General features: G+C 41.0%; 1 protein-coding gene and 1 pseudogene across 3 annotated transcripts; both read right to left on the bottom strand.

The window, feature by feature from the left end:
• Window positions 1–1526, bottom strand: LOC112153651 (annotated as a pseudogene).
• eda (ectodysplasin A) lies at window positions 1341–11802 on the bottom strand. Of its 3 annotated transcripts, none has more exons than XM_024283323.2 (8): window positions 11324–11802; window positions 5688–5787; window positions 4162–4200; window positions 3839–4009; window positions 3497–3531; window positions 3335–3386; window positions 2611–2735; window positions 1341–2338 (listed from the first exon to the last, which is right to left on the bottom strand). In XM_024283323.2, exons 1-8 carry the CDS (start codon window positions 11633–11635, stop codon window positions 2084–2086), a joined length of 1089 nt encoding a protein of 362 aa, XP_024139091.1. In that variant the 5' UTR covers window positions 11636–11802; the 3' UTR covers window positions 1341–2083. The 3 variants fall into 3 exon arrangements, with proteins under 3 accessions (XP_024139091.1, XP_024139092.1, XP_024139090.1); XM_024283324.2 differs by having other exon boundaries at window positions 2605–2735; window positions 5706–5787; window positions 11324–11800; XM_024283322.2 differs by having other exon boundaries at window positions 2605–2735; window positions 11324–11799.
• Between the last annotated feature and the right edge of the window lie 3795 nt (window positions 11803–15597).

Raw genomic sequence — 15597 nt, 5'->3', positions numbered from 1 at the left:
TCACTGACCCGCAGCGTAACACGTATTGGCAGGAGTTTCGCCGGGCATCTCTTGGAGGCAATACAAAAGATCTGTTGATCCCTCCTCGACTTTAGTCGAGCCCCATCTTCAAAATGACACGACCCGTGACTGTGCTTGGACTTCCAAACAAAACCGGAAAATGAAGTAGAACATAAGCCGAATCCCTGGAACAAATCATATGCAATATTAACTTAGTTATGCTTGTTTTAGAGTGACACAATACTTGTCTAAACACAAAGTAAAAACCCTCTTCTTGGACTAGAATTCTGTTTACCCTTTGTGAAATTGTGTTTCCTTGCCATACTGAAACAGTCCAGGGGATCAGTGTTATATTTCCTATGGGACCCGGAAAGACACATATTCAAAATAATGGCAGACGGTGTCCACTTGAAGCCAAATACTCAAATTTAGTTTGACCTCTTCTGTCTGGCTGTTTGTTAGTGTTAGCTCTTAACTGCTGGAGTGATGTTGGAGCTGGCCAGAGAAAGAGATAAACATCAGACTTTAAATTTTTTATCGTACCATACACAGTTTGTGGCCCCACTACTAGATAAGACCATAACTAATGAAGACATTTTCAGTTCTTGTCTTTATGTGGCCATCCTGTTCGCTTTTTTACTCTCCAAGAAATGATCTTCGGAGAACTCTGAGCTTTTTTGAAAACACTTGGCTTCATGTCCAGATTGAAAACAAAACATTAAGATAACATTTATTATTGCAGAGCTATCTGAACATTCAATAATGGCTCTCAAATCTCAGTAGTATATTGTCCAAGATGACTCCATCCTGAGTAATCATTGAGATACCTCCCTAGTATTAGACATCTTGGCCATTTTCCCACTGAGTTTCTCAGAACGTTGCTGATTTAATTGTAGAGTTATGTCCCCTTGGAGTTCACGAAAATCACTTTTTAGATCACTGACTCTATACACCATGTAAAGATTGAGATGCTGTTATCGGCAGTAAACCACTGTAAAGTATAGAAGAACTGGACGTCCTCAAGTTACTTAAACAGTTAAAGTAATGCATCACTAAAAATCCGGAAACTTTGGGTTTCAAAATAGGTGGTAATGAGGAACTATTCTCTCTGTGACTCAAGATGGAACTAATTTCCACTGTATTAAAATCACAGCCAGGGTTGTAGTATAAGCTCAAACCTGCAGTCAATGTAAAAGCCCATAAAGACAAAGCCCTTCCTCACACTACATCATCTGTTCTTGTCAGTGCTCGTGCCAGCTTTCACTGGATGCGAAAGGCAAGTTGGAACCCCATAAATGAATACCACCAACAGCACACACGGAAAAAGACAGACACATGCATTTAAGCAGAAAACGACAACATTTTAATCCATCAATCAACTTCATATACAAAAAGTATATTCCATTTTATATACAGTATGTACAGACGTGTATTAACAACTGCTGGTTTTCTTCATGGATTCATTCATAAAATAACTAAACAATAGAACTGTAAAAACAAACACGAGTTTTCTGCAGGAATGCCATCGTGCAAAAGTGTGCAAATGTGTCGTGCTGTTGCTTTGTGAATACCTTATAACTCCAGTTTTAATAGATTTTCTAAGTTTTACTTGTACCTTTAGGGGATTTTCAATCCTTTGTTAAACCACCCACCAAGAATAGTCAAATGAAAAATAAAAATCTAACATACGAAGCAGATGGTGTTTTTTAGAGATACAAGATTCACTCAACAGCACTTGAAAGTATTTAATTACTATGAATCTGTCAGCGCAGTGTCCTTCGTTGTTATAAAAAAAGACACTGCGTGCATTTGCACAAAATGGTGACTATAAATAGAAAAGTGTGGTTGCTGAGGATATGTGGCTCGTCGGGATTCGTTTCTGTGTCCAGAACTGCAGCGAACAGTCTTTCGATGTCACCCAGGAGCTTTCTCAACTGTAAGAACTCAAGTGTCCTCTCTACAGAAGCAGTTCATGAGCTTTGGGTCGCTCCTCCTCAATGCAGTGATTTCACATCAGACAGGATAAAAAGACAGCTCAAATGGACGTTCATGCAAAGGAGCCGCGGTTGCGAAGCTGTCTGGTCTATCCAGCAGATGGAGCTTCTCCTAGTCTGACACTTCCCAGGAATGTGGTGTGGTTTGTCATGTTGATGAGGGTATACTCGTGCGCTATGCGTATCGAGATCTTCTGGCCGGCTCGGAGGGGGCTCACGCCGGCCGTGTAGCAGGTGTTGAACTTGCGCTGGCCTGTCTCAATACTGCAGGTGCAGCGGAGGAATGGATGGGAGTCCACCATCACATCATAGCTGGCAATGTCAGTGAAGTTGAGGTAGTACACCTGGTAGAGAGGGACCATAAAATTCACACCAGACTGAGAGGGGTGATCAAAACAAGTTCATGTGATCAATTAAAGGATTGAAGCTTAAACAGCTCCAGTATCAGATTGGCCAATATGAGTATGACTTATGGGGCTTCAGAATTGGCCACAAAAAGTGGGAAATACATCTGTATTACATGTCAAACATTAGCAAGCAAATATTTTGAAGCCCAAATGCCAATTGATTTGACTGAACTGTAAAGAGTTACGTCAAGGACCGTACTCACTTCTACCTGACTATATATGAAGTAGACACCATCCAACAGCACCTCAAGCTGTCCAGTGCGAGAGTGCATTTTGAACACGCGGTGATGGATGGACACCATCTTCCAGTTCTTAAGAACGCCTTGAGATAGATCTAAACATGTCACAACAAACACAGAGAAGGCAAGCAGTCAACATAAACAGCCCTTCAGCCTTGTTTAACTCAAACCAGATCTCAGCACTGACAAAATATAAACCTGCTAATGATGCTTACACTTCTTCATAGTGCCGCTTTGTATTGCAGCACAATCTTCAGGCACAAGAAGCTTTTGCTGCGGAGTTGACGTAGCTTTGACTTTCAATACAAACTTAGATTAGGTTACCAAGCATGGAACCATTGACAGATCGATGAAAGGCAACTATAATCCTACACAATAAAATGGTAAATATTTTTAAAAGCTTTTGTGCCTCGTTAAAATATTTGCCTTTGCATTCGTTTTCCATAAAAGTGACCGAGTAAGGAACAGCTTGTCCTGGAATGCTGAATCTCCAGTGAAAATGTGAAGCGGCACGTTAAAACTTTGAAGTGATTTTATTTATTTTCCTGTAATTTTGAGGTTTAGCAGGCATGTCTGTTAGTATAACTCCAGCCATGTGTGTTTGACAGACAGCACTGACAGGGATAATTTGAGGTTATTGTTATGTGTCAAACACAGTAGTATATCTCTGAATGAGCATGAACAGAGAACCCACCTTCTCTCACTTGAATAGTTGTTTCCTGTCCTTGTAAATGGACCACTGCCGGCTGAAAAACAAAAGGTCTCCAGTGATTTGTTCGGTTCTAAAAAAGCAGAGCTGTTTTTTGTTTTTTTTTACTCTAGGGTTAACTGAATCTAAGAGCTGGCACACCCTTACCTGGAAGTCTTTTGTTTTAGTCTTATCAGAGACGCCTGTAATGACAGTAGAAAGAGACATGATAAAATTCCTGCAGCAAGAGAAATGGTCATTAGATAAAACAAACACTGAGATGGTTTAAAGATAAATCACTGCTGTTTTCTACAATGTTTGACATGCTGAATCAGAAACTCTTTGCTTTGCAGGCAATGGCTTAATCAATTTTGACAACTTGAGCCCCCTTCTAGTGTGGGAAAGTGGCTACAAGCAGGGAAATGCTGTAATCCAAGAAAAGAAATCTTCTGCTCATTTTCACTTTCTCTCACTGTGGTCAAAGTTTTTTTTTATCTCGCACTTCTGTACCTGCTGGACCTTGAGTTCCTGGTGGTCCTTGAGGCCCAGGAGGTCCAGGAGGCCCTGCGGGCCCTACAACGTTGCTTCCTGGAATGCCGGGTATTCCAGGGATCCCTGGTGGCCCCTGAGGACCCGGAGGACCCGGGGGACCTGGGGGCCCTGGCACAATTCTTTTTTTTCCTGCAGATAAAATGAAAAGTCAATGAGGTCGGGCTCAATTTGATAAAAGTCCAAACGTGTCTTTGTCTGACTTTGTATCAGACGTAGGATGAAAATATTGAATATGAAAATTTTGACTTCAAGAATTTGAAGAAACTGCGGATATAAGATACCTTTTTTCTTCTCTTTCCTTTTTTCTTTTCCAGTTGATTCTGAAAGGAGGGGGGAAAACAGCAATTAAGCTTGGGATGGTCTTTCGAACAATTATCAGCTTAGATAACGTCTCAAGTATCCGGCTCATTCTGTGTAGGTATTCTAAATAGGCTAAAACAGCTCATTCAGATGTGCACTGAAGGCTGGAGTGGAGGTATGTCAGTCTGCGGTGTCTTGTAGTGTAGTAATTTGTAAGTGTGGTTTCACCTCCTCTGTATGAACAAGTGCCTTAAGCATTCACAGGCAGTGGAACTGGAGAAGATCATTAGAGAGATACTTTATCCTGCCAAAATCCTTTTCTTTGAATTAAGCCCAGATGGAGAATGCAGATGAAAGTGTGTAGATGTGATGTGTGTTTCTCTCCGTTACTACAATGTGTGTAAGTGTACATGCATAGATGTTGGTAGGGCATCACTGCCACTGCTTGATGGACTAAATTCACTTTGTGTACTCTGTATGGGTGTGTATCTGCTCGGATCCCATCTGATGTGTCCTCAAAACGCTGTCTTCTTTTTCACCATGTCATTATAACTACAAAGGCCATTTAACCCTAAAACCTCACAGTTTGAGTCCCCCCCTCTAACATTCTAACATATGGCCAGGGTTTCTCCTCTGGCTAAATGACTGGATGCATCCGCATAGATTTCTCTTAACGAGCAGCCCTATCTGGAATCTGGTGCCCGTTAGGAGTACTGGGAACGCACACATACGTGCGCACATGTGGAAATACAGGACGCACATGCACTAAAGCACACATCTAAGGCAGCAGATTACAAAAGCCTTTGTCTGTGCGCTGAGCGCAGAGGAGAGACCTGGAAATGATTAGTGTTTAGAGGCTCGGGACTTTACTGATTTATGTAGAAAGTCTCAGAGGTGAGTTTTTTTTTTCCTTCGTCTAATTTAAACACAATCACTACACTCCCACCCCACCCCAAGTATTCAGTGTCACGCCACAGACGCTGGAATGCCTTGTGATCATGCTGCACTTGTTGCACTCAGACATGAAACTTCAAAGGTCTTGCTGTTTTTTTTTTTTTTTTTTTTTTTTAATATATACGCATTGTTTAAATTCTAAACAAATGCTACAAAAACAAATCAAACATAATGGTCGTATGGATTTCTGTGGAGCAATGATTAAAATAAACCAATCTGGGAAAGATTAATGAAGCTGCTTCTAATAAAGACATAACTTAAAAAAATTCTTATCATAAGATCTATTAGTGGGAATATTAGGATTTTGAGGTAATGAGATATCAATTTAAAACTTCAATTAGTGCAACCCTGTTAAATTTGTTATGATTGCTTGCAACTTGATGCGTTTTATTGCCATCAACATATTGCTACAGCAACAGAATGCAGTAGAGCTACTGTAAACTAAAAGGAGAAAAAAAAATGAATGATTTCATTGATAATATTAATGTTGCTAAATTCAAACCCATAATCACCCAACAGGTTATTAATGTGATGAAATATTAACACTCCACACCGGCTTCTGTGTCCTTACTGGGACTTCTTTTCACCCGCTGGGTTATGCCTCTGTGGTCTTCTGTGGAGCGGAAGGCGTCATTTCTGTACTGTAATCTCTCCTGGGGAGACACAATGAAAATGTTTGTGCTGAAAAATAACTCAAAATGTAGTTAGTTGTGATATGTTTTATTAGTCAATTATCCTTGAAGGTGATGGAGAAGTTGAAACTGTTAATACCAGGGATCACAATGAAATGAAATGTTCAAATTGAATGACAGACATGAGCTTTAGAGAGAAAAACCTACGTTACAGGTGGCTATTCTTCTTGAGGCTTATTGTTTGTAAAAAGACAACTTGGGGCATTTGAAAAGATGTCAGCCAGCACATTCATTTCTGGCCAAGTCATTGTCTATCCCATTGGGGCTGTAAGTTATCCTGTAACACAAGTCACTTTTGTCTGCATTTGAGACAGTCACCTGCTCTAAAATTCACCTTTTTATACAAAAGAGGGACATGCTCGGCAGTTAATCTGAGAGCAATCCCCATTCATGGGGCACCTGGTCCCAGCCTTATTCAATGGTAGCATGAATAAAGGATCTAATGTAGCTGATTTAAACTTATCCTCTAACGTAGACGACACTGTGCAACAACTAGATGACTTTTCAAACGGGTAAGTGAGTGATGGGAAAAACCACGTTCCTATGTGACCTACATTCTTATGAACCCAGCAGTAGGCCACACTGACCCTGAGGGTAACACAGTTAAACATGGTTGCAGCGGCAATAAATGATTTGCGCAAAGGATTTTAAACAGATTGTTCTCAGTCACTTGGACGAGCCAGTGTGTGATCGTATCTCTGGAAGATTCCCAGAATCTGATTAACAAAGAAAACCTGGCACTAGAAACACAAGAAGACCACCCAAAGCATTCCTTTTGTCGAGCATTGTAATAAATTTAATTGTTGCTCGGTCATGCTCTGGACTGCCATCATAAATAACTGTACAAGTGTAAGATATAAAGCGTCTTAGTGGCAGACAATCAAACAAGTCACATAGAGCTAACTTGAAGTTGGATAAGTGACATCTCAGAAAGAACGACACATGCAGAGTCTTACTGTGAACTGAAGCACAATAAATAAAAAGCATGGACTAAACATGACAGGCTAACCAACACAAAAATGTGCCCCCCCCCACCACCACTCACATTGGAATCCATTCCAGTTGGTGGCAAGATCACTTAGTCCTCATTTCACTTTGTGATCCTCGAACAAATTGGAGTTATGGAACCCAGACGACGGGACCTTACTTTCATGCTGGTAGTGTGAACTCCCTCGGCCTTTTGAAACATTTTAACCAAGATCATACGGAGGCAGACACAAAAAGCTCTGTTTCCAGCTACTTCTATACTTCATATCAGATGTGGGACCCCCAAACAGCTGAACCCAGTCCCTGGAGAGAGGGATGAGTTGAATCTTGTCTAGCACCCACTGCCAGCTGTGCTGGGCGCAAGCTCAGTGTAGTTCCTGACCAGCTGTTGGCCACGTCTGACCTTATGAGCATGGGAATTCCAGCCCCAAAGAATATGCATTGGAACGGTTTATCGACACACAGCCCGCCAGATGTTCTAGCAAGCGGGGCCGATTGCTGTTCATTTGGTGTGCAGGTGCCTCCACATCTCCTCTCCAGCTGTTGGCAAAGGGTGGAGGAGGTTACATCTCAAAGGATTCTTGGTGTATGTTCAGCCATATGGCTTTACACTTTCGTCTGTTCTGACAGCCAAACATGATTCAACAGCCAATTGCTGGGCTAAGATTAAGCTTCGGCAGAACGACGAAAGACAAACAAGCAGTCTGCAGGGCTACTGCCAAACTGGTGCAGCTGGCATTGTAGAAAAAGGCAAGAATGTTATTGAAACTAAAAAAAAAAGAAACACATTTAAACGACTTTGAGAAATGGGTCTTTCCCCCTGTTTGCTTCATTTCACTTCATTACAACATTTACAGCCTTAATACTGTTCAAAGGCATGCAGACTTACAGTAAATCAGAATGACAACGTGTTGGTATGTATGCTAAGTGCCAACTACTGAGTAAACCATTCTTTTTTCAGCGCAAAAGGAAAATGCTATTAATTAGAAGGCTTTCAAATCTTCAAAGCGAAGGGGTTGCTGTTGTGTGCAGTGAATGAGATTCCCTGTTGCTTCATAAGGATATGACTAAAATTCACACAAAGTTGGTCTACCTTTGCCATTACAAGACTTCTTTTAATCCAATCATCACATAACATTTCAAAGATTTGTATTATTATATATTTTTTTATTTTCATTATCCAAACACTTGTGATTCTCAACAACTCTGATAAAAATATGATCAGAAACTGCTCCAGTTAGATCATTTTCAGGCCTCGAGCATTGTCACGCTTCCTTACAAATTACAGCCGGCCTGGTTAAAAACACATTTCTAATTCCTGCTTTGGCAGAAAGTTTGAAACCCAATATAGCTTTAAAATGGGAGGTTACAAAGTTGAGGAGGTTAAACGGAGGACTGGTGGCTGCAGGTGCCCATCACTGCTGCGCTAGCATTACTAACGTCAGTGGCATGCGCACTCCTGAGAGCCTATTGCTCAAAAATACTCTTGTGATTCACACTCCCGGATTGAACGATGACAGCGTGTTTTCTTTTCAAAAATTCAAAAGGTGTGGCCTTCCCTCATCTGATTCCAGAAAACTGCTCTCTGCAAGGTCATGCATTTTAAACCAAAACTTGGGTAATTTAATAACGCCACGAATGGACTGCCATCTGAAAAAGCTTTGGAGCCTCGGCCCGGGGGAAATGTCGCCTGTCAGCAGCAAGTCACTTCTAAGATTGTTGCAACACTTGCTGGCTAAGTGATTTCTTACTAAACAGCATGAATGCTTTGAAAATGTATTATTTTAGAGTAAGCTTGTGACTGTAGACTGAATCTGTACCAGGCTTCAACACCAGCTGTCTGGGAAGATAATACATGGAGAGTCTGGCCTTTTGTAGTGAGGCGATACCACTACTAATACCTGTAATGGTAGCTGTGTGCAGAAATGTTATTTCAACTAATCGTGCATTGGTTACAGAGAAAGTAGGTGACAGCCCAGACAACTGCCTTCGAGGTTGTCTGCTGGTGAGGACTTTGAGTCCTATCAAACTGACTTTTTTAATAGCCGCTAACTAGACTCCAGATGTTTCAGCATCTGTTCTTTGTGAGACTTTGAAGGCGCACATCAGAGGAGAGATTTGTTTCATATAATGGAATAGTTAAGTTGAGGACTAAATGACGACGCTAACAGAATCCCACATCGCTTTACTGTTGATAATTTGAACTCTCTGACATCAGGTGAACGAGGGTCAGGCTCACAGAGCCAAGACTCACCCTGGCTTCCTTAAATGCCCTACATCTCACGAGTATCAACCAAAAAGGAGGGGGCGGAGTTTATTGTTGGGAACTTTGGAGATCTGCTGGACAGCTGGAGTTTACTGCCTTGCTCAAGGGCATACCAACTGGGGCTGTTGAGGTGAAGACTCTTGTGTTTTTTCCCAGACCTAAATCATAAATGGCCAGATTATCTACACTTAAAAAACGACTAAAAGGATCTGAGAAAGTCAGGTTTTGAGTGATGCTTATTTTTTATGGGATATTTCAAAAAAGATAACTTTTCTTTGGATTCTTTTAGGTCTATCTTTCCTTGATTCTTTATATTCACATAAAAAAATCCAGGAGTGACTCATTTTATTCACAGAACTGAGAACATCTGGGGTATATTCTATTTGTTCCCTTTTTACTATAGCATCCTATCACACCAAAGCTTAAAATAAATATATATTATAGCAACTACAGCTATCTCAGAATCCACCATCTCTCCTGATCAGGGATAGATGCTGGAATATGAAATTACTGCTTACACAGCCAAGAGTTTTATCTTGGGGTTCTAGCCACAAGACTACCTCTGATCGGGTGTGGGTCTGTAAACTTTCCAAATTAAAAATGACATTTTCTATATACATTATTAACTGTTAATAAGTAGTAATTAAGCATAACCACAAATAACTTAAACAAAGAATAAATGATCAGTCCTGACAGAAGCGTTTTTGTTCTAATTTTATATTGTTTAGAATTCCTAAATTGATTTTTCTGACTTACCCATCTGAAACTCATCAAACCTGCTTTAAACAACATGCTCCCAAACTGTTTTTTTGCAGCTTAAGAAACCGTGTCACCTGCCTACGTCAAAACACAACTCAACCACAATGCAAAGAATTAATCCATCTGAACAGCATGTACACAATGATGCACGGTGACTCCATTCCCACAAAAGCCCAATTGTTTCATGTTTGTTATATCAGATGCAAGTTGATGTGGTTTCAAGTTTCCCCTTCTTTGGCCAGTATCTCATGTTGTGTTACACTTGTCTGTATACCTGGACATCACATCACATTACCGATCCTACCAAGGTGCCTTTGATGGAAAACTTGTGTGAAAAATCCAATAAACAATTTCAGCCCTGCCAGAGAGGATCTTCAAAGGAAATGCCCGAAAAGCTAACAAGTGCGGCCGCTACGTCTAAATGCCACATGCTCCTGTTTCGCCAACTATGTAAACTGAGGGATGTGTAATCAGAGTTGTTTAATGCAGACATCTGGCAAGAACTGCATCACAGCCCTGATAAATATTTACAGCTGGGCCACAGTCTTTCCCTCATGAAGAGTCCCCCATCTGGGCTGAATACACGGCCCATCTAGCTGGGCTACGAGCAGGGAAACCACTCCTCTCTAAAATAAGCTTCGGAGAAGACGCAGACAAATAAATGACTGAGTTCGTGAAGGGGAAAATGTTACAAAGAAAATCTCCCAACTTGAAATGGATCTCATTAAGTGAAAAATAACTCATAAATACAGAACCTTAATTTATCTCAGTGACTACACTTGATAGCTTTGCACAATGCAATGTCCAGCCAAATGCCCCATGCAGAGGATCATTTTCTCTCAGAGGTTACACAACCGCTGACACATGAGCGAACCGAGAAAGCAAAGCAAAGTTGAGAGGTGACTCGGTCCCCTTTGTACTGATCAAATTAGTGAGTGTGTGCGGTGATGCAGGGGCTGTTGCCAAAGCCACAGACAACACAATGAGCGTTCAATCAGCGCGCTGCCAGAAAAGAAAACACATGTGAGACGCAGTTGGCCCGGCTCCAAGTACCAACTGCCCCATCTCAGTCCTGATGAATTTACATCAGCCCCTGGGCTTTGCACCTGCTGGTGATCCACTTAATTTGCTCTCCACCTGCTCAGTACATTGACTAACCCCCCCCATCTCTGTAACTCCAGCTGGGCAGCATGCCTAACCTCTGAGCACCTTGCTCTTCCTGTCAAAGGGGGACTCTGCAAAGAGGACAATTGGGTTAAATGCAGTTTTGATCATATCAAACAGAGCCTCCTTTCTTGTCTTAAATAGAAACAAAGGTGTTCCTGTTACTAAAAGCGAGAGCTTGAAATGAGCCAACCAGGGTGTGTTCACCTGAGCAGGTGACAGAAGAACCTCACAGCTGCACCTTTGAACCTTTAGTCTGACACCATCACAAAGATGTCCACAATTTATTTTGTAAAAGAATAACAACACTTTGTTTCGTACCTGTCTGCTGTCTCCGCTGTGGGAGTCTTGTCGCGGGTGTCCACCGGGAGGGAGCACCCCTGCCGGGTCACTCCAGGTAAGGGTCATCACAGACTCCCGCCTCTGATGGAGACCTTTTTCCCGCTTGACTTCGGAGCGCAGGTCCAAATAGCAGACGAGGGTGACTGCGTGCAGACACAGCGACAGCAGGAATAATCCCAGGAAAACCATACTGCTGCCCTGACCTCTGCACTTCTCCCCACACGTACAGGGAGTCGCTCTGAACGCCGCTTTGTCCGGGAAATCAACCGCAGATGATGCATCGCATGCCATTATCGGACGGAGCGCGGATCACGTGCTCCTTATCTCGGCATAATCAGCGCGTCTGCCGATGCTTTTCATTTACTTGGAGACTCATAGGTACGGCAGGTCGCTGCAAACTCTTTGGAGGATCTTGTAGTAACTAGGGGAGCCCGCCCACCTCTTCTTTGATTGGTCCAGGACATGTATTCACCCGGTCTGCAGGGACCAGAGGCTGAACGCTGGAGGAGATGACGCAGTAGTGGAGCGACACCTATTGGGCAAAGAAAGCTACTGCAACACCTGTTAAAATCACAATGACCTAAAAATGTGCATTACATTACATTGCCAATTTCCTCATGATTTTCTCTCACATGTACATTGATGGAGATTAGTCAGTCCACTATTTTTAATGTTAATACATGTGCTTTATTCTTTTTTTCCACCCACTAGTAAGGTTTCTTATCTATATGTAAGGGATGTGGAAGATGGTTGAGTTAAAAATTAACCCTAAATATGTGGTAGATATTCTACGTAAATGTTGGGGAAATTAAGAAAGTCTTCCTAAAAAGTCTAAAAATAAAGTTTTCAGTCATTTTTGACTTTATAGGGCTCAGCAACATTATAACGCCTGGAGGAGAGTTGGTGTACCACTTTGTATACAACATCATCAAATCTTCTAAACATTTAAGAAAGCTGGACCCAGAAAATACTTTGACATTTACAGAAATTCCAAATTATGCGAATGTGTCAACACAATTCATTGTGGCTTTGGGGTTTCTACATTCCCAAAGGGAAAAAAAAGAAAGAAGTGTGGCTGAGGATTTCTATTTCTGATGTTTTCAGAGGATCAGTTTGTCCTTGAACTTCAAAATGATGCTAAGCGGAGCTAAAACTGGAGGTGTTGATGGATTACTACATTCGATTAGTTTTCAGGCGTATGCCACGATATCTGTCTTTATTTCATTTGAACAAAAATCTGACATTTGCTTGCACTTGACCTATTCGGAGGCGTGCTTTTTCATGATAAGAGCCCCAACTGACGGACACTGAGTAATCACAGGCTTTCACTCCGTAATGCAAGCGGAAACTAATGGAGAAGAATGACTTTTGGAAATCAAAAAGGCGTATTTCATCACCGAGAAATATTTTCCCAACGTGAACCGGATCACACGATAAGGGCGAAACTAAATTACTATATTTTTTAAGGTTGATTCTGTAGCACAATTCATTTCTCTCCAGTCTGCAGAATTTTTCCCCTAAAACTCATCTGCCGAAAATAGTTATTCTAGTCATCTTCCACTGAAGGGCAGCATTGCCAAGCCATAAATCAATAACAATGCAATCCACTCTCTGGATGAACTAGAACTCTGAAAGAAAAAATAGAATTACCAAGTTTCATTTTAAGGACAAAACTAAATTTAATTTCAAAATCTTGCTTTTTTTGGGGGAATGGCCTCACATGGCATTTCTGTGGACTACAGATCTAAAATTAAGCTTCCCTTTTTTCCTCTTTCCCTTTCCCCTCAGGGAAGTCATTGCTCCATTGTTGTGATTTAAGAGAGAAACTGAATAGGGAAAGACATTCAAAGTAACCCTCATAGGGTCTGTGGCTAAGCCTAAGCACATTCGCCATGCTCCTCATTCAGCAGGAGGCACAATGACTTTGAGAAGCAGATAATTTGGGACCGCTGAAGTTAAGCCTGCACATTTCCTGAAATTTTAGCCAATTTGTTACTTCGGAGGTGTTTATTAGCATGTATAAAGCCTGTTTGATAAACTGCCGCAGTGCGTTTAGTCCATTAAATTCCAATCAGCTTGTGTTTGTTTTGGGGAAGAAAAGGCTCTCAGACAGAGCTGAACTGAAGGTCAGACTTGACATAATGCCACCATATCTGCTGCCTTGTTTCAAACAGCACAACACCACACTGCAGCCTGTGACGAATGACGTCAGCTTTGTTGTGATTGGGCCAGTTTTGGCATTGAGAGGAGCAGGAATAATTCTTAAAACTTACCCCAGGCTTCAATGCAGCGCTCATAAATGGTGTGCCGCTCTATCCCCTCTGAGCTTATAACAAGATTTAAAGGCTTTCTGTGCCTGATGATAGAGTTCTTCAGGACAAATAGGCACTCTTATCTTTTACCATGGACACTCAAGTGGTGGGGCACTAGAGGATGATTGCTGTATGTTGTCAGCAAAAGATCTGCTGTTTTATACTTTTGAAAACAGCTGATAAAAGAGGAAATGTACTTTTTATTTAAGTTGTTATTAAGGAGCTGTCTTAATAATAGTATGTAAACACCACTCAAGTTGCAAGCTATTGCAGGTAATTATTTTGAATGACTTTCTGACTTAGATTTTGGAGCTAACCTAATAGCCTGGCGTTTGATTTCCTACAACTAATGGGCTGCTATTTTGGCAATGTGTCTTTTGGGCCTCTCTCATGAGAATCTTTATCCAGTTCAGAGTTTTGAGAGAAATAGTTTGGATGAAACTCATTGGCTTAGTAAAACTACATTAAATTAGTATAGTGAAGATCAGATTTACCTGGATCATTTTTATGTTACTGCTGTGATCATCATGAAAATCCTCACTTCTGTGTTTGACAGGACGAACGGAAAAACCAGGGTCATAGTTGTTAGGGAAATACAATTTTTGAAGCATATTTACTAGAAGTGACCTCATTGCGTTTTTGAAATGAAATCATGAACTTCGCATTCACACATTAAATATTCACTAATGAAATTGGTGTTTTTGGTGTTCTTAGCATGTACTTGTAGCATTCTCATAATTGAAGCCACAAGCTCCGTGCTCAGCTCCATTCTGATGCATCCACTTGAAGAAAAATAGATCCATGAACGTCTTTGTTTTTCTCATCCAAGCTGCCATCTGGCTATAAACTCCACAATAGTTCCAATATTGCTCACCTTTTTTGTTTATGGTGGGGGTGTGAGGAGCTGTAAGCTGGTGGGTGATAGTGTAAACAAGTAAATGTTGGGATGTGGGGGCGGGGCTTACTCCATGCTAACAGTCCCACCCACAACTCAGAGGGGAATATCTATAAAAACTTCTACTGCTCTGCAGAAACTACGTTCAACAGTTTTTTTTTTTTTATTTTGCCTAAAAATTGGTATAATCGTCATTAAAAGAGTGTGAATTTGAAAATCTGTTCTGATTTGTAACTGAATCATTTGTAGCTAATGATTGACATCTTTTCTATCTAAAATTCAGTTTATTTGTTATTTTTTTCTTGTGTCTCAGAAAAAAAAATAAAACAAAACTTCTTCTCGGCTGGATTTTGTTCAGCTTGAGCTTCTCTTTCATCGATGATTAAGATTCAACAAATTCAAATTTGTTTATGGCGTAGAATGAAGGAGCTGCTGAACAATGTGTTATTTATGTTATTGTGATCTTATTGTTCTCATTTTGCTGCTTTTTTGTTATAATCAGCTGTTTCTTCTTCACGTCGGAGCTCCCCTGACCACCACAGCTCACTGGGGATGAGTTTAATGAGCGTTTTCTGAGCCAGCTGAGAAGGTTAATAGATTTTTTACCAGCTATTGTGTATTTTAAAGCTCTGATGACTAAGCAAGAATGGTGGGAGTAAATCTTTGGGAATATACAACCCATCAGACCTGTTCAGGACTGCAAGGACCACTCCCAAGGTTTCTGGGTAATCACAGATGACAAGCCAAGGAAAGGTCGGCCTAAAAGATCCCAGTTCCTACTACTCAAATGTGCTTATGTCCCATAAAACCAGAGTTAAAGCATCAGAACTGTCTGTAAGGGTTTGCTGCAACATAAATCTTGTTGATGTTCGACCACAGCAAAAAAAAGTGTAAAATTGTTTGGCCTTTGGCACTAATACTTTAGGAGGGCTAGTTTTTGACTTAAAATCAAAGATTTAAGATGTTACTATGGCAAACATTTGTGTTTAGTGTCCAGGTTAATCACTTCAGAGCTAAAGTAAAAAGTAAAATACAAGTCTGATCCT

Source organism: Oryzias melastigma, linkage group LG10 (assembly GCF_002922805.2).
Source record: "Oryzias melastigma strain HK-1 linkage group LG10, ASM292280v2, whole genome shotgun sequence".
Classification (NCBI taxonomy): domain Eukaryota; kingdom Metazoa; phylum Chordata; class Actinopteri; order Beloniformes; family Adrianichthyidae; genus Oryzias; species Oryzias melastigma.
This window is presented reverse-complemented; position numbering and strand designations above follow the sequence as displayed.